Here is a 25,822-nt window from a genome sequence, read left to right as displayed (position 1 = left end):
AAGTCCCATCCCCGCAGATAGCGATAGCCCGCGGGGTACAAATGAAAAGTATAGAATTGCTCCGGTGACTTGGTATCGGGATCGGGCGGTATAGAGCGGAGGGGAAAAAAACAGCACGGGATACCCTGCAGTAAGAGCCGTAGCTCTTAGAATGTCCTTCGTGACCCAACAAAAAACAGAACTATGTGGGTCTACAATTTACATAAAACCACAACCCACAAGGCCCGCCTAGTAAATCACGTACAAATGAGAGTTAAGCTTTAAGTCCAAAGTCGCGCAGGGGGTTTAGTACTCACTGGCTGCGGACGCGGTTTTGCCGATCAGCTGGCCGACCTCGTTGATCTTCTGCATGCCGTAGCCGCACACGGAGCACACGGCGCCCATGACGCGGTCGTACATCTCCTTGGGGGGCAGCTTGACGGCCGGCACCTTGCTCTCGACGTAGTCGATGCCGGTGCACAGGGCGGAGTCCACGCGCTGGATGGGGCCGTGCAGGCGCGCCGCCACGGGCCGCCCCACCTCCACGGCCTTGTTGACGGCCGTCTGCCCCGCGCTCTCCGCGGCCCCCAGGGCGGCGGACACCATCGCGTTAGAGTCCTGGGGAGACGAACAAAGTTGGATCAAGTGGTTCTCCAGCATCACAATGATGACCAAAAGCCGCAGCACACACGAAACGCTTTCGGAAAAGACGTCCACTACTTTCACTTACCTTGACCTTCCTGTACATGTCGGAGGCGAGCCCGATGGTGCTCTCCACGACGGGCAGCTGAGTGATCTTGTTGACGGACTCGAGGCCCATACCTCCGGCGGAACCGTTGACTGCGGGGACTTGAGCGGCAGACATTCTGGAAAACGAGAAACATTGTTAGAAAACGGGGCAAAATAGCACGAAAGAAATTGTCAGCGGAGTCGATCCAGCGACGGAACTGGTCCTCTTCCGGTTATACATAGTGGTGGCGGCCTAACCGATGCTTTATCAATGTCGATGCAACAGACTACTGATAGAGACGATAGGGAGTCTTACTTGAAATCCTTCAGTCGGTAGAAAAGAGTACGGGACCAACCGGAAGTCACCCGGGACCGACGCGAGTAAAGTAGTCAATTGACTGGGTGAGCCCCGCCCCGCCCCGCCGCGCCCCGCGTGGACCGCGACCTTTGGACCGACTAAACTCGATTTGACTGTTGCGTCAGCTGCGGGATTAAGTTAGGCCACGATCATGGGGGCGGCGAGCGGGCGGCAAGGCGCGGGCCCCATCGCAAGTAGACTACGTGCTGCTAGAGTTTCAACGACAGGGAGCAGCGCGCGGCCGCGGAGCTGTCCACGGCGTGCAGCGGCGGGGCGGCGGCTTCTCGGGCGGGGCGTGGGCTGCACGTGCTGGCCCGTATGCCCCGATGTTGACGCCCCCCCCCCTTTACCATTACAAGAAAAAGGAAGGGGGAGGAGGGGGTGACCGCGAGCAGGGGCGTTCGAAAATCTAGGACTGCGGCTGTCTTGGCCGACTACATGGAGAGCGCCGTCGTAGGCCGCACCGGTGCGGGCCGCCGGCGGACGTGACGCGAGGAGCGTGCGGCACTCCGGCGGGCCTGCAAGAAGGACCGGTCGGGCAGGCACGTACGCAAGCACACAAACTTTACTAGGGCGACAATGGAAATGGCGGAAATGAGCGAATGTTGTGTGTCTGGCCCGCGGGCCGAGGGCAGAGCGGGCAGAGAGCACGGGCGGGCACGGCACGGCCACGGAGCAACACGCGTCAGCCAACCCGCCCGCGTCTAATCAAACGTTTGGCTAATCACCGCCGAACTTGAATTATACATCCACCAGCCCGGTGCCGGCGGGGGGCCGCGGGCGGCCGCGAGCAAAACACATATACATAGTGCGCCGCGGTGAGGCAGGGGGCTCGCAGGGGCTCCGGGGGGCGCTCTGGCACTTACCTGACGGAGTGAAGGAAGGCAACGGGTGTGCTTGGCGACGTGCAGGAGCCGGCTGCTGATGCTGCGGCGAGGTGGCTGGTGGCTGTGCTGCTGTGGCTGCCGTCGGAAGACTTGAAGTCGAATGAATGTGACGGTGGTGATGCGTGCCTCCTGCGTGCAGCGCTGCCGGCGGCGGCCGGTTCGGGGGGCGGCTGCGTCCGAAAGGCGCGAAGGCGGCCTCTCTCTTTCTACCTCTCACTCTCTCCCGATCTCGTTGCGATTGGTGCGACGGAGACGGTCGCGACGCTGTTCTCGAACGCGGTCGTCGGCTAACGTGGAGTGGGGGGGCCGCGGGGGGTACCGGGGAGGGAGCGGGGACGCCCTCCTCGTCCCTTCCTTCGTCTGCCGTCCTCCCGGCGTCGGACGGCTCGCCACGGACCGGTTGACGTGTCGTCTGCTGCCGCCCCCCCGGCAGGCCAGCAGACATGTCAACACAATCCGAGACCTTTTCATCATGTTTGAGTCATTTTTGCTTTTCATCGTTTCATTTCCAAAAAATGATCGGGAGGGGGAAGGCCGCCGCAGGACATGTGATGTGGCGTCGGATCGTGAGAGCGAAAGTGACCGCTGTTGTTCTGCGCCTTTCCGTCACACACGGTCACATTATTAGCATTGGGGGAATAAAGTCTTCAAAGCTGGTCCGCGGGCGCCACGCACGTACCCCCCCCCCCCCCAAAGCGCACGTGGACTTTAGACCCGATGGGCGTGTTCGAGTGAATCACCGGCAGGGCAGGTCGACCCTGGAGACAGGCGGGGCGGGTCCCCTCTGACGTGGTGCTACTCTCCTCGGTCCGCGAGTAGCCAGGGAATGCCGCGCGCTCATGACGCAAACTTTTGTGGTCTTGTCTCTGACTTGGTCGCGAAGAGAGAAAAACGTCCCGGTCGTTTCTTTCGGCAAGCCTATTTGCGGCTTTAAAGGGGATGCCAGGTACAGATTTGCATACTACAAGGATAAATAAGGGGCTTCGAAATTATATGTGTAGTGAGGTATCATCTGCTGTTAATGAAACACGAGGTCGAAGTTCATTGCTCTGAAGTTGGACTAATTTCGTCAAAATTTAATCAAAAAATAAATGCACCAAATTTTCCACTTGGCATATCAATGGCAGGCAAAATGACAGTTGCGGTGCATACTGCAAGTTACAACCTTGAACCTTACCGCATGCACTTTTCAGCGTGTAACCAGCGTATCCCCGGTGGAACCGGTATGTGGAAATTGCCGCGGGTCCCAGGGTTTTTGAGAGCCCATTACACTAAAGGGGTGTAATATAGAGATTTAATTACACCTTACCCAGTTTCCCCTGGGTCCCTGTTCTCCCACCCCAACCTAGCGTTTTCTTATCGCTGTATTACATTCCCGCGCCGAGCGGCCGCTGCACTGCTCGGGGCTGATCGGCCCACTTAGGCCTGTCTGATGCCGTTACGTCGCGGGGACCGGCCGGCAACACCCCCCTCCTATTCCTTCTAACACACCCGCAAGTTCAGCTCCGCTGCTCTGACACACAGACTCTCTCTCTCTCTCTCACACATTCAGAGACAGGCTCGGGGCCGACGCCGGCGATGGGTCGTGGTGTAGTACATACATATCACACTCGTCTCTGAAACAAGCGCGCGATGGATCGCGATAACAACGCCGCGCGACAGAGGCGCAGCGGGCGCAGCGCTCCTCGGTATCGCTCTCGCGATGAGCGGCGCACTCGGAATAATATGTAGTGCGCCACGCCCGCCCCCGCCCGCCCGCGCCCGCTTCACTTCTCGTTGTGCAATGGGGCGCGGGCGGGCGGGTGCCTGTACAGTACAGTAGTACATATTGCCCGTGATAAAGGCACGCACGGTAAGTGATCCACTAACGTACTACAGCGCTAAAAATAATAATAAAAAAAGAAAAATATGTATGGAGAAGTCGAGAAGGCGTATAAAATCGTTATCGTCTGTGATGGACTTGCAGCACCGCCAAATAATGCATTGAATGGCGAGTATAGTGGGCTCACGCCACAACGCGCCACTCTGGTCGGAGCCATGACGCGCGCAATAATAGTGGGCCGATATGATAGTACCGCGCGGGGTGTGCGGCGCGGCAGGGCGGGTGGCCTACCTGCCCCGGTGGCGGGCACGTCGCCGTCGACACACAGCCGAGCCCGCCGCGCCGACGCCTGCCTGGCCCCCCAGTGATGCCCCCATGGGCGGCGACGGGCCGAGCCGGCCGCACACCTCGCGGGCCCCCCTTACGGATCTGCCGATGCGACCCGACCCTTGACACTACACTCTTCACCGGGGCCAAATTCCGCAACGACGGGGAGAAAGAGAGGAGGGGGGGGGGGGGCTGTCATGAGCTACCTTGCGCGCCGTCACCCATATCCTCACTAGCGGTGACGGCGGCGACCACGTGACCGCCGCACTGCCAGGCCACGCCAGCGCTCCTGCTGACCCGCCAGCCTATACCTGCGCGAGGCTCGAGAGTCAGAGTCAGTATGACATGGGCAAATGCTTCCTTCGGTGTCTCCCCCCCCCCCCTCTATCTCGCTCGAAGCGCCGCTCTAAAACGTACTATCTATTTCCCTCAACGCCGCTACCGCCATGCACCAGGTGCGATCAATGATAAAAAACGATGCAAATTTTACCAATAAGCGGCAGGCGGAAATGATCACCCCTCAGCGATATGTACATAGAACAATCTTTTATATCTATTCATCAGACATGGTCAAATTTCTTTAACATAAAAAAACGTGTAAAATACGGCCCGCCGCGTTAACACGTGGGGGCGTAGAGGCACAAGACAATGACAATTCAAGGACCAGAGCAGGGGACTGGTCGTCCTCGGCGAGGTCGGGACGCCGGACGGGGCAGGGCCCACGACGCGCCGCTACACGCGGTTCACGTGGTCCTGCTGCTGGAGCAGCTCGCTGATGAGGGACGAGTGGCTGGCGCGGTTCAGCTGCTTGAGGCGGTGCTTGCTGCACGCGTCCGGCCCGTGGCGCTCCATGTAGCGCTGCTGCGAGAAGGCCTTGTAGCACTTGGGGCAGTGCCAGGACCAGTCGTGGTGCGCGCGGGTGCGCTGGTGGGCGCGCAGGTTGGACCTGATGAGGTGCAAGGGCGAAAAAAAAAACACAACGGCGTCAGCAATTGGTGCACGATTTTGTGGTTAAAATGATTTTAATGTTTCGAGTTTGCACATCTAAAAAAACTGAGTTCTTGCACCAAGTGTATGGCAGGAAACGTGTAGACATATAGTGGGCGCTTTCCCGGTGAACAAGATGACTGATATCACTAATGAACTAAAAATATGGAACGACACCAAATACACGTCCGGAAAAGGATCTCATTCGTACCATCGAGATCCAGTGGCGCATGGCCCCGGGCTCCGCCAGCCCCGCCCCTACGGCCCGCCCATAGGCCTGCCTATAGGCCCGCCCCATGGCCGCTGGTCCCCCGCCGCCGCGCGGTCCGCGCGGGGCCGGCAGAGCCCCTGCGGATCGCGTACAGGCCGCACGCCTAGCACGCGTGCGCACCTCTGCCTACCGCCCGGGGGCGCTGCGGCCGCCCACCCCCCGCAGGATCAGGACTCACCGGTCGGCGAAGCGCTTCTGACAGAAGGGGCATTCGAAGGGCCGCTCTCCCGTGTGCAGCCGCAGGTGGCCCTTGAGCACCCAGGGCCGGTCGAACTCCTTGCCGCAGTGGCCGCACTTGTGCAGCTGGCGCGGCGATCCCGACCCAGCCGTCGACCCCGCGTCGGCCGACGAGGACCCGGTACTGGTCGGGTCGTCGAGCCCGGGAGCCGCGATGCTGTCGTCTACGTCATCCTGGAGGAGAGGTCGTCAGGAATTCAACGTGCCCGAACGCAATCATTTGGTTGTCACGGACACGGACAATAATTAACTTGGAAGGGTTACAAAAACGAAACAAAATCGACAAGACCAATCAGCTGAGAAACACCGGCAACTATTGCGAATGGTGTTGACTTTGTACGTTGAAATGTAACTGTCGCACTCATCCAGAGCCCAGCAAAGTCAGCTACGCGAGCTAAACGCCTACCCCCTGCCCTTCCCCCTCTCCCCTGTGGAAGAAAGGGTTGAAAGGGTCTAGCTCGCGTGGCTCGCCCGGTGCAGGGCTCTACCGCCCCCCGCCTCCCCAATCGCCAAGTACCTCTTCGTCGCTGGCGCTGGCCTTGCAGGCGACGGTCCTGGCGGTGCTCTCCGCTGGCTGCTGCTGCTGCTGCGAGGCCAAGGCCCTCTCCATCCTGGCGGACGTCCTCGTGCGCGTCTCCATGCCCCTGCTGCCGAGGGCCCGGCTACGTGCCGCGCTACCCGCTAGGCTGCCCGCGCCTCGCAAGGCGCCCAAGCTTTGCAACAATGACCGCTCCCCCGTTGGCCAGGCATTGTTGTTGTTGCTCTTGTTGTTGAGCTCTCGAAGGGCGTGTTCCACGGCCTGGCTCACAGCCTGCGACAGCAGCGCACTCTCACGCCGATTGGTGGCCGACATCCTGCGGGAGCGGCGGGGCGCTGCCGAGGAGGCGCGGGGGCCACGGGGAGCGCCCACCGTCACCACGATGCAGCTCCCTGGTGGAGAACGAGATAGAACGGGTGGTGGAGGCGGTAGTGGCGCGTGAGGCGGTTGCGGGTGGTTGAGGGTGTTCCTACCCGCTGGAGTCGGAGGCAGGCTCAGCGGCACGGCCCTTCCAACGCGCACGACGTGATGGTCACCGAGGTCCAGGTCACTCCTCGCGACCGCGGCCATGGCGGCGCCCAGGCAGGGAGGGGAGTGGAGGGGGTAGCTTTCAGGGCCCGGGCTCGAGCACTCCTGGTGGGGAAGATGGTATTAGGCACCACCAACAAGCAGTCGTTATAGCCCTTTTTGAAGTTGAAGTCACACAATGAATCAATATACCTGCAGTGACAGTGCGTCCAAAGCTGCCTGATGTTCGTCTTGCTGACCAAACAGATCAGTGGCGAGAGTGGCCTCCTCCGCCGGATAGGTAAGCAGCTGGCTGCCGCTGAGAAACCTGAAATCAAACCAGCTCACCCATAAAACCAACTCATATCATAATGCCCTCAACCCTAAAATTGTCGATCCCACGTATAAAATGGACCAGAATAAGACGCGTTTAGAAAGTTGAGGGTGTTCCCGATGAGGTCGAAGGTAAGGGGGGGGGGGGGCACTAGAGGACGGGACCCACCCTCCGATCACCTATATTACGAAACAGTCCTGCGCGCTACCTGGTGACGATGGGTAAGTTGGGATTGAACAGCCAGTCCTGATCCGAGCTCGGAGGGGGAGGAGCGGGGGCGGCCCCGGACACGTTTCCGAGGCGTGGACGCTGGCGCCTGAGGTAGGACAGGTAACTGCAGGGGTCGTCCGAGTCCTCGTCCAGGGTCTTCCTGGGCGGGCGCACGAGGCGCACGGGCCGGGGCCTCAGGGGCGGCGGGGGCGGCCGGTGGTGGGCCCGGAGCCGGGGCGGCCGCGACGTCGGGCTCTCTGTAGTGGGAGATGAGCCGTGGGAGGCATTAACACAAGCAGCTGGGGCGTCCTGTCTACAAACCAGAGCCGGTTGACAGCCTCCTCTACAAGATCACAACCCCCATTCAACAGCAGATATCAAAGTGGCGTAACCGTGAAATAAAACTGCCGTTTGAACGGCAGTTCGAACGGCTCGGGACTCGAGTTAAAAACTCTCTTGCCAGTTCTTCAGGCCTTTCACGGACGTGGCAGTACAACGTGAGCGTTTCTAATATATCACTCGAAAAAGGTTCAGTGCAAATTGAGTGTTGTAGCTGACGCCGAATGGCCAAAACACCCCGTCTGACAAGTGCAACGTGATTGCTACCTTGTTCGTGACCTCACCTGAGTCCTTTGCGTCGACCTCCGCTTTGCAGATTCTCGGAGACCGTCCTCCGAAACCGAAAGACCTTAAAAAGCACTTCGGCATATCGATGTTTGTCAGTTTATGAGCAAACGTAGAGAAACACTGGCACAACCGGCTGGCACCTTCGTCAAAGTACCCCCTTAAGCATTGTTGCATCAGTGGAATCACCGCCACCCTGAACTTTCGTCTGGAGGGGGGTGGGAGCAGGTTGGCAGCACAATGAGCTCGTCCAAATGCATTAAAGTCTATTATTTTTCCCGAACCCATAAGACAAAAAGTATGGAGGATGTTGGCCGTTTACCAAACGTTTACTTTTGCCGGCATTTCTCACGCGGAAGGCATCGCGGCGGTGGCGGTGGCATCCCCGGCACCTGCCGACACCCCTTCGGATCGCGTTCGGGTCGTCTTCGGCTTCGGCTCCAAGTCCGATGTCGGGTCGGAGTCGGTATGTTTACATCATCTGTTCCATACCAAGCAGACGACGACGTCGGCACTTGCAATCTTTTATATAGTTATGTGTCTCGAGCTGTTCACTTTACTTTAAATTGTTTGTGGAAAAATGGTGCAGCCTTACGCTGTTTGGCGTGACGCTGCAGGCCTCTTTCGCTTTGTGTCTGTATTTGCGGATAGGTTCCCGTAACCCCGTGGGCCTGCAAGAAAACAAAGTTGGGAGTTCAGTGCAATTTCTGAAGTATGGAGCCTGAGACGTTGGACGGATTATTCCTGAGGTCTTTAGGTGAACACCCTGACAAAGTTGCAGTCATAGAAGACTCTGGATCTTCAACAAGATGTGACATGACTTATAAGGACCTGTGGGATACCAGTTGCATTGTGTCGGAAACACTTGACCAATTTTCCAAAAACCATCCTCTTCGCACTCAGTTCATTGGAGTTTGCATGGAGCAGTGTCTCATCTACCCTGCCGTGATCATAGGGTGTGTATTTCATGGTCTTCGTCTGTCATAAAATCTAAGTTTTATCTAATATCCAACTCTTACACTTGTTCACAGCATTTTAAGTCGAGGATTTGGGTTTGCGTGTATTGATCCGTCATGGCCTTCTGATAAACAAATTGATTACTTGAGAAAGCTTAGGACACCTCTTCTCATGCATACCAGTGAGGATCGCAGATGTGATTCTTCAGAAAAGCAATGCCGAATAAGAATTAAGAATACATCATTATATTTTGAAAAATTGGAGATAGATGGGAATTGTAGCAACTGCTTGCATCCAATGGCATATGCAGTTCTAACGTCTGGCAGTACAGGCCAGCCAAAAATTGTTCGTGTCCCTCACGCCAGTGTAGTTTCAAATATTGTTTCTCTAATGTAAGTGTACCCTCTTGAGAAAATTATCAAAAACAATGTCTTACTCTTTCCTTGTATGCTTTTAGCATTGTTTTGCAAAATTGTTGCAGAAAGATTTGTGAAGTCACCTCAAGAGACCTTATCTTCCTATCATCACCACCTACATTTGATCCAAGTGTTGTAGACATTTTCTTGGCATTTGCCACTGGAGCCTCTCTTTTAGTGACAAACAATGTTGTTAAGGCATCAGCCAGTAACTTACTTAATGTTTTATTTCCTCCACAATCCGCTCTTGGAGTTACTGTTTTACAAATGACACCATCAGTATTCAATCGATGGTCGGAGACAGAACTAAAAGAAATTGTTCTAGGACCAAGAACATCATTGAGAGCTCTTATTCTTGGTGGAGAACCTTTTCCTTCTCATTCAAAGGTCCTTAGATGCACAGGTACAAAGTATACATTTTTTATGCACTACTTCGTTCACAATTTTGTAAAACAGAAACATTTTGAATCATCTTAAGGTGCCGGCAATGCTACCCGGATTTATAACATCTATGGCATTACTGAAGTTTCACCATGGGCGAGTATTCATCAAGTAATACCTTCTGCTAATCCTAATGATAGTTATACTATTTCAAATGAAAGTTCCGTACCACTTGGAGATCCTCTTGCTCACACCATTCTACAAATTCGTGACAGTGTCACTGGTTCTATAATTCTTGATGGATGTGGAGAAATGTTTATTGGTATGTTGGTTGCATTGTGTATTTTACATTCACTCATTAACTTTTATGAATGTTTTTCTTTGATCAGTTACTCATTTAAATATTTCTATCACCCAGGTAGTTCCAAAAGAGTATGTGAAATCGACAATGAAAACTGTCTTGACTTTGCTCCCCCAGTTTTTCGAGGTACAGGTGACATTGTTCAGGTAAATAACTGGCCCACCTTGTGCACTATGCATCTTGTTTAGTCTTTCTTTGAAATAGTTTTCTAGTGCAACAAGCTTTCTCTTCTCACAGACACATTCTGATGGAAGAATATACTATGTTGGTAGAAAAGATCTCATTGTTAAAAGATGGGGATGTCGAATTAATCTGGAAAATATAGAGCGAATAGCTCTAAGTCATTCTTCTGTGAAGAGTGCATGTTGTGTATGGGATGAAGTTAATCACAAACTTTACTTACTCGTTGCGCTGAGAGAGGCTATATCAAATTTAATTCTCCGAAGACATTTTCTGACATCCACTCAGTCTGAAAGAGCTCACATGCCAGATGAAATCCTGCAAGTTAATGATGTATCACTTACTCAACATGGTAATATCTAATTTTAAATCTACTTTATGATCTTACAGTCATCCGTTTTGTACATGAAACACCCTCTTTTGGTTACCAGGCAAAATCAACCGTCATACAGTTTTAGAAATCTTAGACAAGAAAGAAACTCCGCAATTTCAGCTATTTGTTGCAAAAAAGTTTTTAAAGTTGTGGTGTGAAGTGCTTGGGTTGCAAACTTCACAAGAAGGTTCCTTCATTCATTTTGGTGGAAATTCTCTGTTGGCTATGATATTAATTACTGAACTAGAAAATGAATTTGGGGATGTGCCGAAAGAGCTGTCTGGTTTACTCCTCTCTGGTAAAAGCTTACAATTTATATGTGACCACCTATGCCAATTCTACCAATCAAAGAACAGCAGTCTTGAGGCTTCAAATCCTTCACTTTTGCCTTCTTCTCATGAAGTAATAGAAGGAAAACAAGATGAATGCAAAACGCCTCTGAAGCTTAAGCAGAACAAACTCATCACCTTCAACCTTTCTGGCAAATCAAGCAGCAGTGATTTACCATCCCTTACTGTATCTCACAAATGTTTAGAAAATTTACAAATGAATTTAGTTTGGAAAGTGGATTTAGGGAAATGTATTGATGCATCCCCATTGTGTTTAGAATTTGAAAGGTAAGGCATTCCATGTAACAAATAGAGTTACCAACTGTTTTTTAAGACATTTCATACTTACTTTTTTCTGCAGTGGAATTGGTATTGTGATAGGCTCGCATTCAGGAAAGTTCACCTACGTGGATGGTACTACAGGGGAAGTTCGTTGGCTGCTTAATTTACCTCATCGAATTGAAGCTTCAGCGTGTCCTTCCTTATGTGGCCAATACATTTATATAGGTCTGTGAGTTTCTTTAAATCTAAATTTTGTTAAATTGTAGTAAAAGATGATTTCCTGCCTTTGATACATATGCTTAGGTTGTATACAGATTTTTTGATTGAGTTAAGTTACTAGTCTTAATTGGAACAAAGTATAAAAGTACTCAGAGGTCTCTGAATTAAGACTCTAGATAAATGGAAAGCTATAACATTTTCATTTCATTTTGTTTCCAGGATGCCATGATGGTGCTTTGTACTGCATTGCCACATTTGATGGTAGAGTTAAGTGGTCTTTCGTTACTGGTGGGATTATCAAATGTCTTCCGGTTCTATGCAATCAAGGGAACAGCATAATTTTTGGATCTTATGACTCAAAAGTTTACTGCTTGAATTCAGAAGTAAGAGCCCACAAAATCATACACATTTAAAAAAATGCAGTACTAAAACATCACAAAGTTGTCATTGCTCAGTTTACATTTCTATTTTTTTTTATTTATCACCGTAGTCAGGAAAATTGGAGTGGAGCACTAAAGATGATATCAAAGGCAACTGGTTGGCCAGTCCACTAATTCTTGGTGACATAGCTATTGTCTGCTCCTTGGCTGGTAGGGCTTATGCTTTGAAGACAGCCAATGGCAATGTAATGTGGACAGTTACATTTCATCAACCCATATTCTCCACACCTTGCCACCTGTCAACACCGTCCACGACTTTAGTTGTAATTGCTGAAGTTAAAGGAGCTGTTATTTGCTTAAATGCTTTAAATGGTGTACAGGTGTGTTCTCACTCTCTTAAGAATTTGTATCTGAACTACCCTGCTAAATTGAATGAATAATATTTTTGTTTCTAGGTATGGAGCTGGCAAGCTCCAGGTCTTATATATGCTCCTCTAATAATTGTGCCTACATCTTCACAAAATGTTGACATGCAATACCAAATCTTAGTGAGTTGTCACGACTGCTTCCTTTATTGCTTGTCAGTTACTATTAAAAACAATGTGTTGGTTAAGTGGAAGGTTAATTTAGGGGCTAGCATTTTGTCAGCCCCTTTTCCTTTCTCAATCAGAACATCAGATAAATCCGATAAACTGTGCTGTGTTGTCAGTAATAAAGCTGGTGGCGTGGCAGTTGTTGGACTTCAGGATGGGAGTATCTTTGGTAAATTTCATGCAGAATCTGAAGTTTTCTCTTCGCCAGTAGTATGTAAAGACTATGTGTACTTTGGATGCAGAGATAACTTTGTATACTGTCTAAGAATTCAATCTACAAAATTTAACTAGTTGTATGTTTCTGAAGTATTTTAATGAGCCATATTTGAAGAGCTTACATGCAATAGACCCTTGATAGATATTCCTTTAAAAATAATTAAGAAAAAGAAACACAGCCAAGCATTAGGAGGTAAAGAGGGGAAAGATTTTTTTTATAACATGAAATGTTTCAGTATTATAGAAACTTAAAAAATCAAGTTAACAAGCCAAATTTGTTTTAAAATATTGTCTTCATGGTGTCTATGGTCACTGTAATGATTGTCATTCACTGACAGCTGAAGTACAGTTGTATGCCAGAATTGAAGTCAGCTTTGAATTTCTTTTCCAGTTTCCCCATAATTCAGTCATATCTTTCCACAACTGTCAGCCCAATAACCATCCATCATGGATGTTATGATGCAAAATCATTTGTACAAATATTTAATATTCTCCTGTTATGATTCAACTACAACAAATATGTCAGGCCTATTCAAACTAACATGGCAAAAGTACCATGTCAAAGGCCATGACCTTGCTCTGGGTTTTCAACCTTTCCCCATCCCAGTACTCGTACTAAACAATGACTCATCATTCTGAAATAAAATCACATTTTAGAAATGGCTCTAAAAAATGTTAACCATACACATACATCCAAGTGAATTGGTAAATACAGCTGATTACAAACAATTTCCTAAACTACATAAAAAGCAGACAAGATTGAGTAATTTAAAGTGAAAGGGTGATCATGCTCTGTTTTTTCTTTTAATGTGCTTTTTTTTCCCCTTTGTGCTAAAGATGCCTTTGAGGAAGAGAGGTTCTTGAATTACATTTCAAGAATTATAAAAAGAAGTCCAACCCATTTTCAAAATGACCATGTCATTATTGACTGCTTGAAATATAGTCTATACACCAGTCCAAAGTGAAATCCTGAGAGCAAGTTTTGAGTCATCACACCTTTAGAGAAGAAAAGCAGTCATACTCCTCACTTGTTCAGGAATGCTAATAGCCTCAAAGCGTAACATACATGATAATAAAATGAGCTTTAACAAGAATTCTGAAACACCACACAAATTTCATTAAGTAGAGAATTCTTGATTGCACCTTATATAAAAATAATAAACAATTTTCAATTATTATCTGGAAGCAAATCTTGCACTTAAAAATTACTAGGATACCACTTTTTGCATTGCTATATGACTGAGCGAGAAACAATACTATGAAAGAGGACTCGAATAATCACACATACAATTTAGGCAAGCTAGACAAATGGAAACAATTGGGATAGGAATGATAACCATTCATATTAATTCATATTCACCTTCTTGCACAAGGTCTTTGTAACAATCAATCTAAACACATTCAAGCTGTGCAATTTGACCTAAAATTATAATAAAGCAAGTGATTTTTTTTTTTAAAGCACAAACTGAAGAACAATCCAGTACCATACATGGATTGCCATCATCTGAGCTGTGCCACATCCCTCCAGAGCATTTCACAGTTGAGCAGGGAGTAATTCCCATAAGAAATTGACACTTCAGTTCACTGCCAATTCTTCATACCAAACATTGAAATTCTCGGCATTGGAGGGCACTAGAATGATTAGGGACCAAACATGAAATAACTAACAGGAAGTTGTACTGACAGCTATCAAGGTAAACCTCATTAAATGCACAACATTTCATCCCATCGTCTCACGGCAATACTTGGCTTATGTTTTACTGGTCCTCATCACCCAAATTTTGTTTAACTGCTGAGAAGTCAAAGTCGGTGCCGGTTCCTCGTCTGAAGATGTCCAACACATCCAAGCATGTTGTTTCAAAGTGAGTAGTGGCATCATATGACTTTGAAATAAACACCTGCAAAAATACATAATTAAAAACATGTTGAACTTTAAGCAAAAGGAAACAGAGGTCAAGATGATTGCTTACCTGAGACTCTTTGCCTTCATCAATAGGCTCATAATAGTCACTGACAGTGACAAACTTCTGTCTGATGGGTCCCAAGAGTTCAAGACCAGGTTTGATCTCAGCTTCAGGGTTTTCGGTTTCAACAGTTGTTGATACCATACCAACAAACCAGCCCTTGGCTGCAACCTGATGTGTGTAGCTTACAAGGGATACATAAATATCAGACTTGCGGTTCACCTACAAAAGAATAGATTGATTAGTTACACTTCCAAGCATTTTGAGACATTGGAGGGGCTTCAAGCAACAACATCTCTACCTGCTTCTGAGGAATGATAATTTGAGTTGAGAGAGCATCTCTGGTATTGGGAATGGTATGGTCCAGAAGACAAATGCAACGGATAACCTGGCCAGTCTTTTTGACCTGTGAAAGAAGTGGGTATGTATGAGTCACACATAATAACTCTGTAGAGCTGAACAGAGATTAAAAAGGATACCTACCTTTTCAGGGACATAGGATGGATCACAGTAGACCTGTTTGCATTTTGCTATTTCACTTCCTGAGCGAACACCAACAGCTTTTCCATTTTCATACACAATCTCATCGATTGGCTTATCTAGCATGTATGTGCCACCATAGATGGCAGAAAGGCGAGCAAACCCTTGGGGTAGTTCACCCAACCCATACATTGGATACAGGTAAGGAGATTTTCCATATCGAGCCAGGGAATCACTGTACAACTTTATCCGACGAATTGTCTGGAGAGCATTCTGATTAAGGTAGTCATCATCACGGTACAGAGCCAGAGCATGACCGGTGAAATCTTGAGTATTCTTATCCAGACCAAACTTGTCATAGACCTGCTGCATAGTGCATACGTTAGGGTCCAGGTCCTTCCAGGTTTTCGGGTCATCCTCTTGCAGATCCTGTACATAGACAAGGAAGTTGCGGAAGCGGCGCTTCTCAAACATGCCCATTAAGTCAGATGCTAGAGCTTCTTTCTGGTCAACGGGTACTTTGGAGATCTTGCCCTGCTTGTACACATAGCTTCCTTCGACACACTTGAACTCTAGGTACTTAGTAACCCCAGTATGAATGAGAAGCTTCACCAATGAACCATTGGCCATCAGGAACTTGGGGATCAGGTCCACATTCCAGTCCCGGCCACGGCCGTAGCTTTGATCCGGTGCGGGGGCCCCATAACGGGTGAATAACTCCTCCAAGGGGGTAATAGAGGCTGACTCGCCCCCATAGTACTTGTTGCGGTCGACGTGGAGCACTTTCTTGCCAGATACCGATAGCATACCACTCAAAATACACTCCTTAAGGCCAGTGCCCAAGACAATAGCATCGTACTCTTCATCCATGGCGGTTACTTGTCAAGAAGTTTCACTTAAAAAGGTGAGCAAAGCTGGGCCTCCTCTGCTCTCTCTTGATCTCGGTTCGAGAACCTGAAAATGCTAACACCCGTTTCCTGTGCCTATGCGCAACGCCAAACGTAGGTCAATTTTCTGGTACAATGTAGCCAACACTCAAGCCTGTCACGAGGTAAAGAATTGCGTAGTTAAAACAGTGTTCAATTTGTTTCAATAGCAGAAGATCGAACCGTAACGGACAAATATTGAAATAGTAACTAGTGTAATAGCTCACACGTGGTTCTAATTCATAAATTATCTTCTTTTATTGCCGTTATGTTGAACTTGGCCCAAACTATTTTGACGTTTCACTGTCAGATGTCGCTTTTCCTGGAAAGAAAATGCCAAAAAAAGTATTAGCGCGGTGCTTATGCTTCTTTGGTTATTCTCTGAGTATGAAATACCAAACTCAATTACTGATTACTATTCACTACGATTAAAGTTGGGATTTCCACGTAAAAATACTCCTGTTCTCCACACAACCATTCAAGGGAGTTGTCAAAATTACGGCTTGAGTTTTAGGTCGACAGAACAAAAAAATGTACAACCTTGCGACGTCAGAGATAAACGTAGTTCAAGTGGTTAGTTGGCGGTAATTGAAAAAAACGACAAAATGTGCTGGGTCAGGAAACTGATCCAAATGTAAAATCTGAGCTATTTAAGCCCCTTTCACCCGGAAAGTGGTGCCAACAACCTGCCGAGAACTTTCTTTGTGCGTCGAGATTTGTGTACAGATGTTGGCAACAATTGCGCTGGTTTTCTTGGTACCAGTGTTTTCGTTATTATGCAATCAAAACAAAGAAGATGGCGGACGTAGAGGTTGCTTCGTCTAGTGGGGAACATCCCGAAGTCGTAGAAAAAACTGACGAGTTTCCCGAACCAGACAAGAAAAGAAGGAAGCTTGGAAAATCTTCTGATGGGAAAAGTGTTAAACTCGAGCAGCGTCTCGGGGGAATTCTGTGCTGCGCAGTATGTCTGGACCTCCCTCGGTCAGCTGTCTACCAGGCAAGTTACCTTCACCTACTTTTTGCGTTTTTCACTTATTTGCCGAAAAGTCATAGAAATTTATTTTAAATCACAATTGTTCCTCATTGCCATTTTCTGCGAATATTGCAGAAGATGTGTGATTTGGAAAAGGAACACGTTGAAATTGCATTAACTAAACTTTGTTCCATTGTCCATTGTCCTAGCAGAACACCATTGTTGTCGTGTGGACCTTTGTTTACGTCGAAACCCCTCCCCCCTGATAAGCTTTATGAAGTTTTTAAAAAGTTTTTCATCATTAAACTTTACAAGTCACGGTTATTTAGTTCCTGATTTGTTTCTCTTTTATCGAAATATCGCGTTATGCTGCGCTACATCTTGTCCTAATTTTAAATCACTCTGGCTGTGCTGGAATATTAATAGACCCCACCAGCTGTTTGCCATCTTTGTTACTGTCATCGGGACGGACGTTCACTGACGTTTCAACTCCTCTGTTTGTTCATTGCTTATACCCAAGCTGAAACAAGTTAAAACCAGATAAATTTTAAGAATTTTCCCATGTAATTTGATACATCTTAACAAATTTCATCGCTCAATATTACTTAAAAAATGGAGAGTATTTTTATTTTTTATTATTATTTTTGCAGTGTACCAATGGCCACCTCATGTGTGCTGGATGCTTTACTCACCTATTGGCTGATGCCCGCCTCCGAGATGAAGTGGCCACTTGCCCTAACTGCCGTATTGAGATCAGCAAGGGTGTTGCATCACGAAACCTTGCTGTGGAAAAAGCAGTCAGTGAATTGCCAGCGGAGTGTCAGTTTTGCAATAAAGAGTTTTCGAGAAACTCTTTGGACCGCCATGAAGAGCTCCTCTGTGAAGAACGGTAAGTATACTTCAGATCATACCCTTGGTGTGTGTGTTAAATTTTGATTCCTTATCAACTAATTTTCAAACTAATTTTGCAGTTTGACAAGCTGTCGCTACAGCCGTATTGGATGCCCGTGGCGTGGTCCGTTCCATGAGAGCAAAGAGCATGAAAGCGTGTGCACTCATCCTCACAAGTCGGGAGCAGAGGTGATGGAAACTTTACTGGTCATGGACAATAAACTTGAACAGGAGAAACGACTCTATGATCACATATTTGATATGTTGAACTATGAGAAAGTCATTTTTAATGGTATGTACCAAATCTTGATTATATTTGAAATACTATTTTTGCTGTGAATTGCAAAAATATTTTTTTTCCAAAGATCTGCAAATGAAGCCATACCGGACTGATGAGTTCATGCACAAACTGTTTTATGAGACAAGTCGATTCTCAGCTTTTAATCATCAATGGGTTGTTAAAGCTCGGATTAACAACAGTCAACGAGACCCGTCCCTCAGCTCAGAACGAGAGATGACGTACCAGGTAAAGCTTGTTGTTATTACGTTTTTGGTAAGTTTCAGATGGTAGTGATTTAGCTCCTGGCTGTCTGCTGCTGTGCCTGTGGATGAATGAACTGGTTTATTTATGTGCTCTGTTTGCTGGATCTGCTGAATGTGGGGAAGGGTGTTCTGATGCTCTTTTTTTTGTTTTGTATGTGTGTTTTCTCTTCTCAGCTCTCTTTTGACCTGTTTTTTTTTTAATGTCACCCATTTGATGTAGATTTGTGTAACTAAGAAAAATATTACAGCAGTGAACCTCCTACTATATTTTTTTGCTATATTTGAACTCTAGTATAAAACGGACTGCTTGCCTTTAAGTGTGACTTGTTTTCTCTGTTAAATTATTTATAATACTTAAGAGGCCTTCAATGACAGCTTTGATTCAACGCTCAAGATACCTTCAAGAGTCTTTATAGACAGGCTTTGAGGTAGTGTTCGTTTGGCAAGACAAACGGAGTGCAACATTTTGGTCACCGTCCTCTGAGCTTCACAGGTATGAAGGTATAGTATTTAATTATGAAAATTTCTCAAGACTGAAAACATAAAAGCAATATGAACAGAATTAGATATAAATACTTAATCAGAGAATTTCTTTCAAACCCACCTCTTCCACACAATATGACTTGAATAAATGCATTCATTCCATCATTGAAATAAGTTGATATGAATTTCTAGTGTAATTTATGTATTGAATGCAATTTTATTTCCATTGTGCCTTAAATATAAATTTCAGCACAAATTTGGTTTGTTTTAAATCACCTTCCATTAGTTTATTGGAAATGGTTTCTGTCTTTCTTTACCTTTAACTTTAAAAAATGAGTGTTGGACAGATAATTATTAATCATATCTTTTCATTTGTTTTTCTGTTCAAACGCAGTCTTAGAAAAGGAAAACACCCTCATTTGAATGGAAAGTCCTTTTTCTTCCTCGCACTTGTGTCTTGATGTTCTCTACATGGTCTAATTTTACAGTTCCCTTGGACCTACAGTTCATGTACTGTTTTGAATATTTTCAATTTGAACTGCTCCGATTGATTTGCAAAAGTGATATCACCCTTTCTGGCTTGAACATGTAGGCAGCACAGTTAACAAAAACAACAGATTGATACCACTTAAGAAACTGAAGTTTTGCTTACACTTTTTATAGAACCAAATGTAGAGGACACAAAACATTGTCAAATATTGATCACTTATCTGCCAAACTTAAATCTCACTTTGACTGTACTGCAGCAGCATATTTCTGTTTTGATGCTTTCTTTTTATCGCTAGTATTTTGCCCATGACATTGCACTGACTGAACCATGACTCTTTCTCCAATTGTGTTAGCTATGTAAGTTAGAAGCAGGTACTTTATGTTTTCAGGTATATTTGTCTTGTATTATTGTTTGACATTGTGAGAGAAAGAGCTATGTTTCACATCACTGCTTTGTTCACAATCAGTATTCAAGTTTGTTTTTTTTTTGTTTTTTTTTTTTAAATAAGTGTCATCCCAATTTAAACTGTCAATCTGAATGCTGCAGCACAGTACCATCAAGTATCAGATGCCTTGCGAGACACTCAGGTACAAAGATTAGAAAATTTCACTAAACAATTCCAGATTTTATGCTGTGTGGGGGATTTGAAGACCTGGAAGAGGAAATATTTCTGCTTATTAAATTACATACAATTATGCTTTGTATAGGTGAAAATGGAAGAAAAAGAGCTATCCCAGTTATCTTGCCCTATGGTCTTTGCTTTTAAAAAGTCAGTTTAAACATGGCAGTGAGGCAGTAGATTTAGATTTTTCTGTTCAAGTAATGTACATTATTCTATTTTTTATTTCTTAAATTAAAGCTATGACCTAAAGCATAGAACAATGTCTAATGAGAACAGAATTGAGAGGATTTTTTTCCTTTTTTTAGCACCAGCTCGCTGGAATTGCCAGTTAAATGTTGTGGAACAAGCCAACACTACAATTTCTTCAGGAATCAGTGTTTTATTCTTTCAAGTTGTTTTTTTTTTGGTAAAAGTTATTAGTTTTTGTCTGCAAACGCAGGCTTTAACCAGTTAAAAGCTTGAAGCTGCAGTCAATGTCCTTTTCTACAGACTCTTTTCTTTAAAACTATGCAACCAGACACAAATACTGTGTCAACAATTTTTTTATCTATGTGTGGAGCAAAACAGCACCTCTTAAGCAGCTGCAGTTACTGTTAGCTAATCTGAAAGTTAAGATGAAATCAATTTTTTCACAAAGATACTCCTTGTATACATTGAAGTGCATTATATTGCCATATTGCATTGTTCTGAATCAATACAAGCTACGGTTTGTGTCTAAAATTACTCAGTTGCCAGAGTGCTGAGGCCTGGTTTGGATTTGCCAGTGTGATTCCAGTGGGAAACCAAATGCTCAGATATTCAGTTCTTTACTGTATTTTCATTAAATTTAGTTTCTTTTTCTAATCTAAAGTTTTTAGGGTCTGGTTAGAAACTCAAATTACAATTTGTTGGGGGCACATTTTTAATTAATCTACAACTACAACAAGAGTTGTACTACTTTCTGTCCATGCGTTGCGTGGAGTCATCTACTAAACCATTGATTTATAAGCATTAAGAGTTCCTCAATTGTTTTGTTTCAATTTAAAAAAATGTACCTCAAATTTAAAAGAAAAGAATCACAGAGGACTTTTTTCTTGCACTATATTTATTGATTTATGTGTTCCTTACAATGTGATTTGGTGGTTTTGGCTGGGAAGTTTGGCTTCTACTTTGGGGTTAATAAATTTTAAAATCCACACTTAAAAAAATATACCATTCTTTAAGCAACATTTTCATTTATTCTGATGTAAAATTCGCTGTGCATGACAAACCTTTCGAATTTTGTTTTCCACCCTGCAGCTGATTCTCAAGACGAAGACAACATGTCCACTGTCCATGTCGTTCCTTGTTATCCGTGGTCCCTTTGGGGACATGAAGGTGACACCCAAAGTGGACAAGTTTGACTTCACAGACCAAGACAATGAGAGCCCTTACGTTCGCCTTGCTTTGCAAGACTCTTCCGAGTGTAATCGCCTGCTGTCCTGCAAAGCCATCAACTTCAGGTACACTATATTTTACCGTAATCACAATTCTCCTGTCTTAACACCTGATGATAAATGGGTTGGTATCGTTATTTATTTAAATAACTCTCCTCCTAATTCCAGGCTCATCATGTTCCTTGTCAGCAAGTGAGGGTTGATATCTGAGGAGCGAGTGGAGAGTCGTGCGTCAAGTGTGGAACCAGAAGCAGGATCCTCCGCTGCGGCCCCTCAGGGCAGTGTCCAGCCGGGCCAACAATTATTGCAAGAAATGTTGGATGGCTAGTGTTGCTGCACTGCACTAAGACATGGAACATACTACCAAATTTCCTATGTATCCACTATATAACATAACATACATCATTAAACAAATAAAGTGTGAATCTTTAAGTTTGTGATTTTCATCAAGTTTACTTATTTATTTGTTGAGATAAAATGGTGCTCTGAAGAGAATTTGAGCTCCCCAATAATGTAAGTTTTTTTGATTGAAAAGAACAAAAGAAAAAAAAAGAAATATTATTTGTGTTTATTTTATTCTATTTTTATTCATCATATTTCTTTTTCTTCATTTTATGTAGAATAACTTTAGTCAAGCACTTTAAACTCTACAATGTCCCCAGGTGATTTTTAATGTGCATATGTGTAACTTGTTTTGTGTTAAACAAAATTTGTACCAAAAATATTCTTTGTAAACGTTTTTTTTTTATTTTTAAGAAATTTCTTTATCAGTACAGAGGCTTAAAAGTATGATGTTAAATTTTATATATGGCAAGCAGAGAGACATTCTGTAAAATGTTGGAAATATTGGAATTCCAACATTCTTTCCATACTACTCTTTAGTGGTGAGATACGGTTGTACATTTCTTTTTGTCAAAGCTTTATTTTGTATCAAACGAGTATATTTCCTTTCTGTGATAATTTAACGCCATAGCTTTGTGATCAATGCTGCTTTCAAAGGTCAACTCTTTGAAATCCACTATTCATTTGAGAGCGTCATAATTGCAATATCATTGAAAGAAAAATGTAGCATGAGATTACATTCACTCGACATCCTGCAATAACTTTGCATTTTACTTTTTCAAGTTTTTCATGAGTCACCTTTGATAATCTTTTCATACAATGTTCTGGTGATGAGATCTCAGTACACAAATTGGTCATCCCTATGTCTCTCAATACTATTTTGATTTTTTTGTTTTGTTTTTTATATAACAAGTGATGTCTTGCTGACAGATCCTTTCTTTTTAGTTCTGACGTTTTTATAAAGTATGTCTATTGATTTGAAATAGAGCGTACTTGTAGAGGTTCAGCAACAATGCTACCTTTTCAGGGGTGTGCTTGTTGAGGTGCACATATAAGTATATTTAGTTTTGCTACTCAATCAAGGAATACCCAGGGTGAAGAAAAGTCTTCCTTTCAATATTCCGGCTATTGTTTTGCACTGCTTCCTGTGGTTTCAAGACAAAGCCCTGGTTTAATGGAGGCTTTGTGCTTGTGTTATACTGTATTTTACCCCCTCTATAAGAAGGCAAAGCAGATAGCAAGCCTTGATTGGGGTTTAGATCCATTAGACCTTGAAACTAATCTTCTGATTTTACTTTGTCTTTAACATATAGCACAGTAGGCCTTTCTTCCAGACAATCAGTTACGAAAACTTTTCACAAGCACTTTTTTTAATTAAGGCACATATATGCATTGTACAATCTGTTAACTTTTTAAACATTCATATTTTGTGAAGCAGACACCCACATGCGCTTTTGAAAAGTCTTTTCAGTTGAGGTACAATGTTATTTTAAAAAGAAATTATGCTGCCATATGTTACAGACAATTAGTCATTAATGTAATGAGAAAGAAAATATATTTACTTTTTATTTCTACTGGTGTGTGCTGTGTATCCTCCCAAAAAAGCATCTAAGATATTGTTAACTCCACAAATAAATGACTTTAGAGATTAGACAAAGGTGTTTGACTTTGCTTCCTTTTCCAATCATAAAATCCAACAACAGAGGGGTACTATACTCCAAATGTGAAAATATGATGAAAGATGATTCAGAAAACCAAACACTTTCAGAAGATAGGTCTTCATAGTTTAATATGTACAGTAAAGTAAAATTTCATCAGTAGGCCTTGGTTCTTGGAGAAGTTACCTTTGAAACCATCCAGAAAAAGTAAACACAAATTTTGTTATTTCTCTGTAGTGTTTTGAGGATTGCAATTTTGTTTCTTCGTATAGTAGTATACAGAAGTATACCTTGGCATACTTGTCATGTAGTTACTCAGCTCCAGGTTTCCACATGGATAAAATTCCACCTTCTCCAGCCGTCACAAAACTTCCATCCTGATAAATGAAAATCAAAAGGGTCACAAAAAATCATATTTAAAATACCTTAACAGAAAGCGTGAGGTGAGTGTGACTCACCTCTGGATTGTACCAGCTACAACGAACTCTTTGCTTGTTTCCTGGCAAAGCTGTTTCCACTTCGAGCGTCCTGTCTTTTAGACATAAAATTGCTAAATCCTCACTGAAAGAGAAAAATGTTAATGTTGTTTGTAAGTTATAAACAGAACAAAAGAATTATTATTAAAATCAGATGTAAACCTGTTTTTGGTTGATGCCCCAGTGAGAAGTAACAAATCTCCTGATGCTGCTTGATGAATATTAGCAATATAACTCTCATCGTCTTTCCACTGAAAAGAGAGACATAAATTAGTCATAGTATCTTCTGCTCTAATAATACGAAAAAGAATGTAAATCATTCTCCAATCTTACACTTGTACTCTTTGATATATGCTTTCGAGAAAATGAAGAGGAAGGCAAAGCTCCATCTTCCACCCAAAATTGAGCCTCCATCGTGTCAAGAATACATGAAATTCCTTTGTAAATTCCTTCTAACTGATACCATGCTAGTTTGTCCTACATATGCATGAAAAATTAATTGTTTCTTAAATACAACAAAAATATGACAAACTTTTAAAAGTATTGCACTGAGTACTAAAACTTACAACAGTTGATTCAGTGTTTAGACTGTTTATCAATGCATCGTCCTCAGTATCATTTTTCAGGTCGTAAATGTTTATCAAACCATCACCAGAGCCTGAAGCTACACTATCAGAGAGAAGAGGATGAAACGCCACCTGGAAAAGATGCAAAATGGAGAAATGTTAGTCCAAGTAGCAAATTCTTTAACAAGGTAATTATTGTTAAATACCTGTGTGATATCATCGCTATGGGATTCCCAGTAGCCACCTAAAATTTTTCCAGACCGAGCATCACCAAACACCAAAAAAGCATCTCCATCAAACAATTCAGTACCAGCACACAAAAAATGTCCCGATTTTGAAATGTCAAAGGATAGAATTGGTTTTAATTGTTTTGATTCAGCAGTGTCATCTACAAAACCAAAGGCTCAATTAAAGTCAGTTTTTTTGTAATAATATTAAAAGCACAATAAAATACAAATATACCCACCTTTAATAATGAGAACACTTTTCCCTGCCTTTCTAGTATCCCAAAATCTTATTGTTCCATCAATCGATGAAGATACAAGTTGATGTGGATCACTTGGATTGAACCTGGTGAGGAAAATAAATGGAATGTGTATCTGCGAATCTGTATGGGCAATAGAATATGTATCTCAATAAAATAAGGATATTTTAAATAATTTTTTACACACTTGAGATTAGTTATTGTTTTGGTGTGGCCTTCAAAAGTTCTAATACGTTGAAGTCCATTGATATCGTGCAAAGATGAGGTAAGGTCACTGCTGGCTGTAGCCACTTGATTTGTAGAGCTAAAACAGAGAATGACAGATTGAGGTAAAACCGCAACACAATGGGTCAATACTGAGATTGATTGCTTCAAATAGAGGCAGCTTAAACTCACGTAGATCCACACATGTGACAGATATAATTATTTTGAGGAGAAGATGCTTTCTCGAATGTTAGGTTGTAGGTAACCTTGAGCTCTAAATTAGTATCACTATCATCACTAGAGCTTTCAGTACTGTCGCTCCCACTGTCTTCGCTGTCCGACTCATCATCTGATTCGGAAATAACTACCTCCTCAATTTTTTGTTTCTTGGATGGTATGTCTTTCACTGAAACAAACATTAAATATTTTAAATTTCAGTTTTGATACTGACTCATTCGTAGTATAAATAAAATAACAGCAACACTGAAAATAATTTTTGAAATATTGTCGTATATTGTAAACTGATTTTCAAGTCAACGTGAAGCAGCAGGTTAGGTGTTATAATGGTCGTTAAATCACGGGTTTTCTCTAGATACTAAGAGCTAAAAACGACCCTGTCAAATATGAGAGTAAAACTTACTTGTGGTAACGTAAAGTAACAAGAATACTGGGGACTACTCTTCGAATTTTAGAGATCTTTGCGCTTCACCACGACGGACACGATGTTGTTACTTCATTCCCATTCCCATTCATAATTCCACCGGGATCCTACTCTGTTCCCCTCCCCTACCAAGGTATACTCTACCTC

At 44.3% G+C, this 25,822-nt stretch overlaps 6 protein-coding genes across 12 annotated transcripts; 2 read left to right on the top strand and 4 right to left on the bottom strand.

Annotated features, from left to right (window-relative positions):
• Positions 1 to 269: 269 nt before the first annotated feature.
• LOC113216106 (perilipin-1) lies at positions 270 to 2,127 on the bottom strand. Its single transcript, XM_052265042.1, has 3 exons — positions 1,933 to 2,127; positions 710 to 845; positions 270 to 597 (listed from the first exon to the last, which is right to left on the bottom strand). The coding sequence occupies exons 2-3, from the start codon at positions 842 to 844 to the stop codon at positions 286 to 288; spliced, it is 447 nt and encodes a 148-aa protein (XP_052121002.1). The 5' UTR covers position 845; positions 1,933 to 2,127; the 3' UTR covers positions 270 to 285.
• A 2,502-nt stretch (positions 2,128 to 4,629) lies between these two features.
• Positions 4,630 to 8,250, bottom strand: LOC113216062 (B-cell CLL/lymphoma 6 member B protein-like). Of its 2 annotated transcripts, XM_052265016.1 has the most exons (7): positions 7,810 to 8,250; positions 7,185 to 7,443; positions 6,856 to 6,970; positions 6,609 to 6,768; positions 6,115 to 6,527; positions 5,539 to 5,771; positions 4,630 to 5,048 (listed from the first exon to the last, which is right to left on the bottom strand). In XM_052265016.1, the coding sequence occupies exons 1-7, from the start codon at positions 8,096 to 8,098 to the stop codon at positions 4,835 to 4,837; spliced, it is 1,683 nt and encodes a 560-aa protein (XP_052120976.1). In that variant the 5' UTR covers positions 8,099 to 8,250; the 3' UTR covers positions 4,630 to 4,834. The 2 variants fall into 2 exon arrangements, with proteins under 2 accessions (XP_052120976.1, XP_026291549.2); XM_026435764.2 differs by having other exon boundaries at positions 6,115 to 6,768.
• Positions 8,251 to 8,300: 50 nt separating this feature from the next.
• Positions 8,301 to 12,864, top strand: LOC113216072 (beta-alanine-activating enzyme). Its single transcript, XM_026435775.2, has 11 exons — positions 8,301 to 8,766; positions 8,842 to 9,159; positions 9,249 to 9,586; positions 9,662 to 9,886; positions 9,983 to 10,071; positions 10,163 to 10,457; positions 10,537 to 11,095; positions 11,169 to 11,314; positions 11,528 to 11,691; positions 11,799 to 12,068; positions 12,144 to 12,864. The coding sequence occupies exons 1-11, from the start codon at positions 8,525 to 8,527 to the stop codon at positions 12,570 to 12,572; spliced, it is 3,075 nt and encodes a 1,024-aa protein (XP_026291560.1). The 5' UTR covers positions 8,301 to 8,524; the 3' UTR covers positions 12,573 to 12,864.
• Positions 12,573 to 16,553, bottom strand: LOC113216073 (rab GDP dissociation inhibitor alpha). Of its 3 annotated transcripts, none has more exons than XM_026435776.2 (6): positions 16,408 to 16,553; positions 16,095 to 16,189; positions 14,945 to 15,982; positions 14,763 to 14,867; positions 14,468 to 14,683; positions 12,573 to 14,395 (listed from the first exon to the last, which is right to left on the bottom strand). In XM_026435776.2, exons 3-6 carry the CDS (start codon positions 15,809 to 15,811, stop codon positions 14,255 to 14,257), a joined length of 1,329 nt encoding a protein of 442 aa, XP_026291561.1. In that variant the 5' UTR covers positions 15,812 to 15,982; positions 16,095 to 16,189; positions 16,408 to 16,553; the 3' UTR covers positions 12,573 to 14,254. The 3 variants fall into 3 exon arrangements, with proteins under 3 accessions (XP_026291561.1, XP_026291563.1, XP_026291562.1); XM_026435778.2 differs by having other exon boundaries at positions 16,284 to 16,418; XM_026435777.2 differs by having other exon boundaries at positions 16,277 to 16,415.
• Positions 16,554 to 16,639: 86 nt separating this feature from the next.
• On the top strand, positions 16,640 to 23,283 carry LOC113216076 (zinc finger TRAF-type-containing protein 1 homolog). Of its 3 annotated transcripts, XM_026435781.2 has the most exons (6): positions 16,640 to 16,864; positions 17,491 to 17,729; positions 17,812 to 18,023; positions 18,097 to 18,257; positions 21,148 to 21,350; positions 21,453 to 23,283. In XM_026435781.2, the coding sequence occupies exons 1-6, from the start codon at positions 16,664 to 16,666 to the stop codon at positions 21,478 to 21,480; spliced, it is 1,044 nt and encodes a 347-aa protein (XP_026291566.1). In that variant the 5' UTR covers positions 16,640 to 16,663; the 3' UTR covers positions 21,481 to 23,283. The 3 variants fall into 3 exon arrangements, 1 of the variants encoding a protein (XP_026291566.1); XR_008010880.1 differs by lacking the exon at positions 21,453 to 23,283 and having other exon boundaries at positions 18,097 to 18,767; positions 21,148 to 21,294; XR_008010881.1 differs by lacking the exon at positions 21,453 to 23,283 and having other exon boundaries at positions 18,097 to 18,775; positions 21,148 to 21,294.
• Positions 23,284 to 23,388: 105 nt separating this feature from the next.
• On the bottom strand, positions 23,389 to 25,811 carry LOC113216074 (WD repeat-containing protein 89). 2 transcript variants are annotated; one of them, XM_026435780.2, is made up of 11 exons: positions 25,655 to 25,811; positions 25,207 to 25,420; positions 24,998 to 25,114; positions 24,793 to 24,896; positions 24,533 to 24,714; positions 24,327 to 24,458; positions 24,094 to 24,237; positions 23,923 to 24,011; positions 23,743 to 23,845; positions 23,575 to 23,661; positions 23,389 to 23,470 (listed from the first exon to the last, which is right to left on the bottom strand). In XM_026435780.2, coding segments are annotated over exons 1-10 (1,152 nt in total). In that variant the 5' UTR covers positions 25,656 to 25,811; the 3' UTR covers positions 23,389 to 23,470; positions 23,575 to 23,595. The 2 variants fall into 2 exon arrangements, with proteins under 2 accessions (XP_026291565.1, XP_026291564.1); XM_026435779.2 differs by having other exon boundaries at positions 23,389 to 23,661.
• Between the last annotated feature and the right edge of the window lie 11 nt (positions 25,812 to 25,822).

The sequence above is a fragment of the Frankliniella occidentalis genome, unplaced genomic scaffold, assembly GCF_000697945.3.
Source record: "Frankliniella occidentalis isolate FOCC.00 unplaced genomic scaffold, Focc_3.1 Scaffold23, whole genome shotgun sequence".
Classification (NCBI taxonomy): domain Eukaryota; kingdom Metazoa; phylum Arthropoda; class Insecta; order Thysanoptera; family Thripidae; genus Frankliniella; species Frankliniella occidentalis.
Note: the sequence above shows the minus strand (reverse complement) of the source record. Positions and strands in the feature narration are given on the sequence as shown.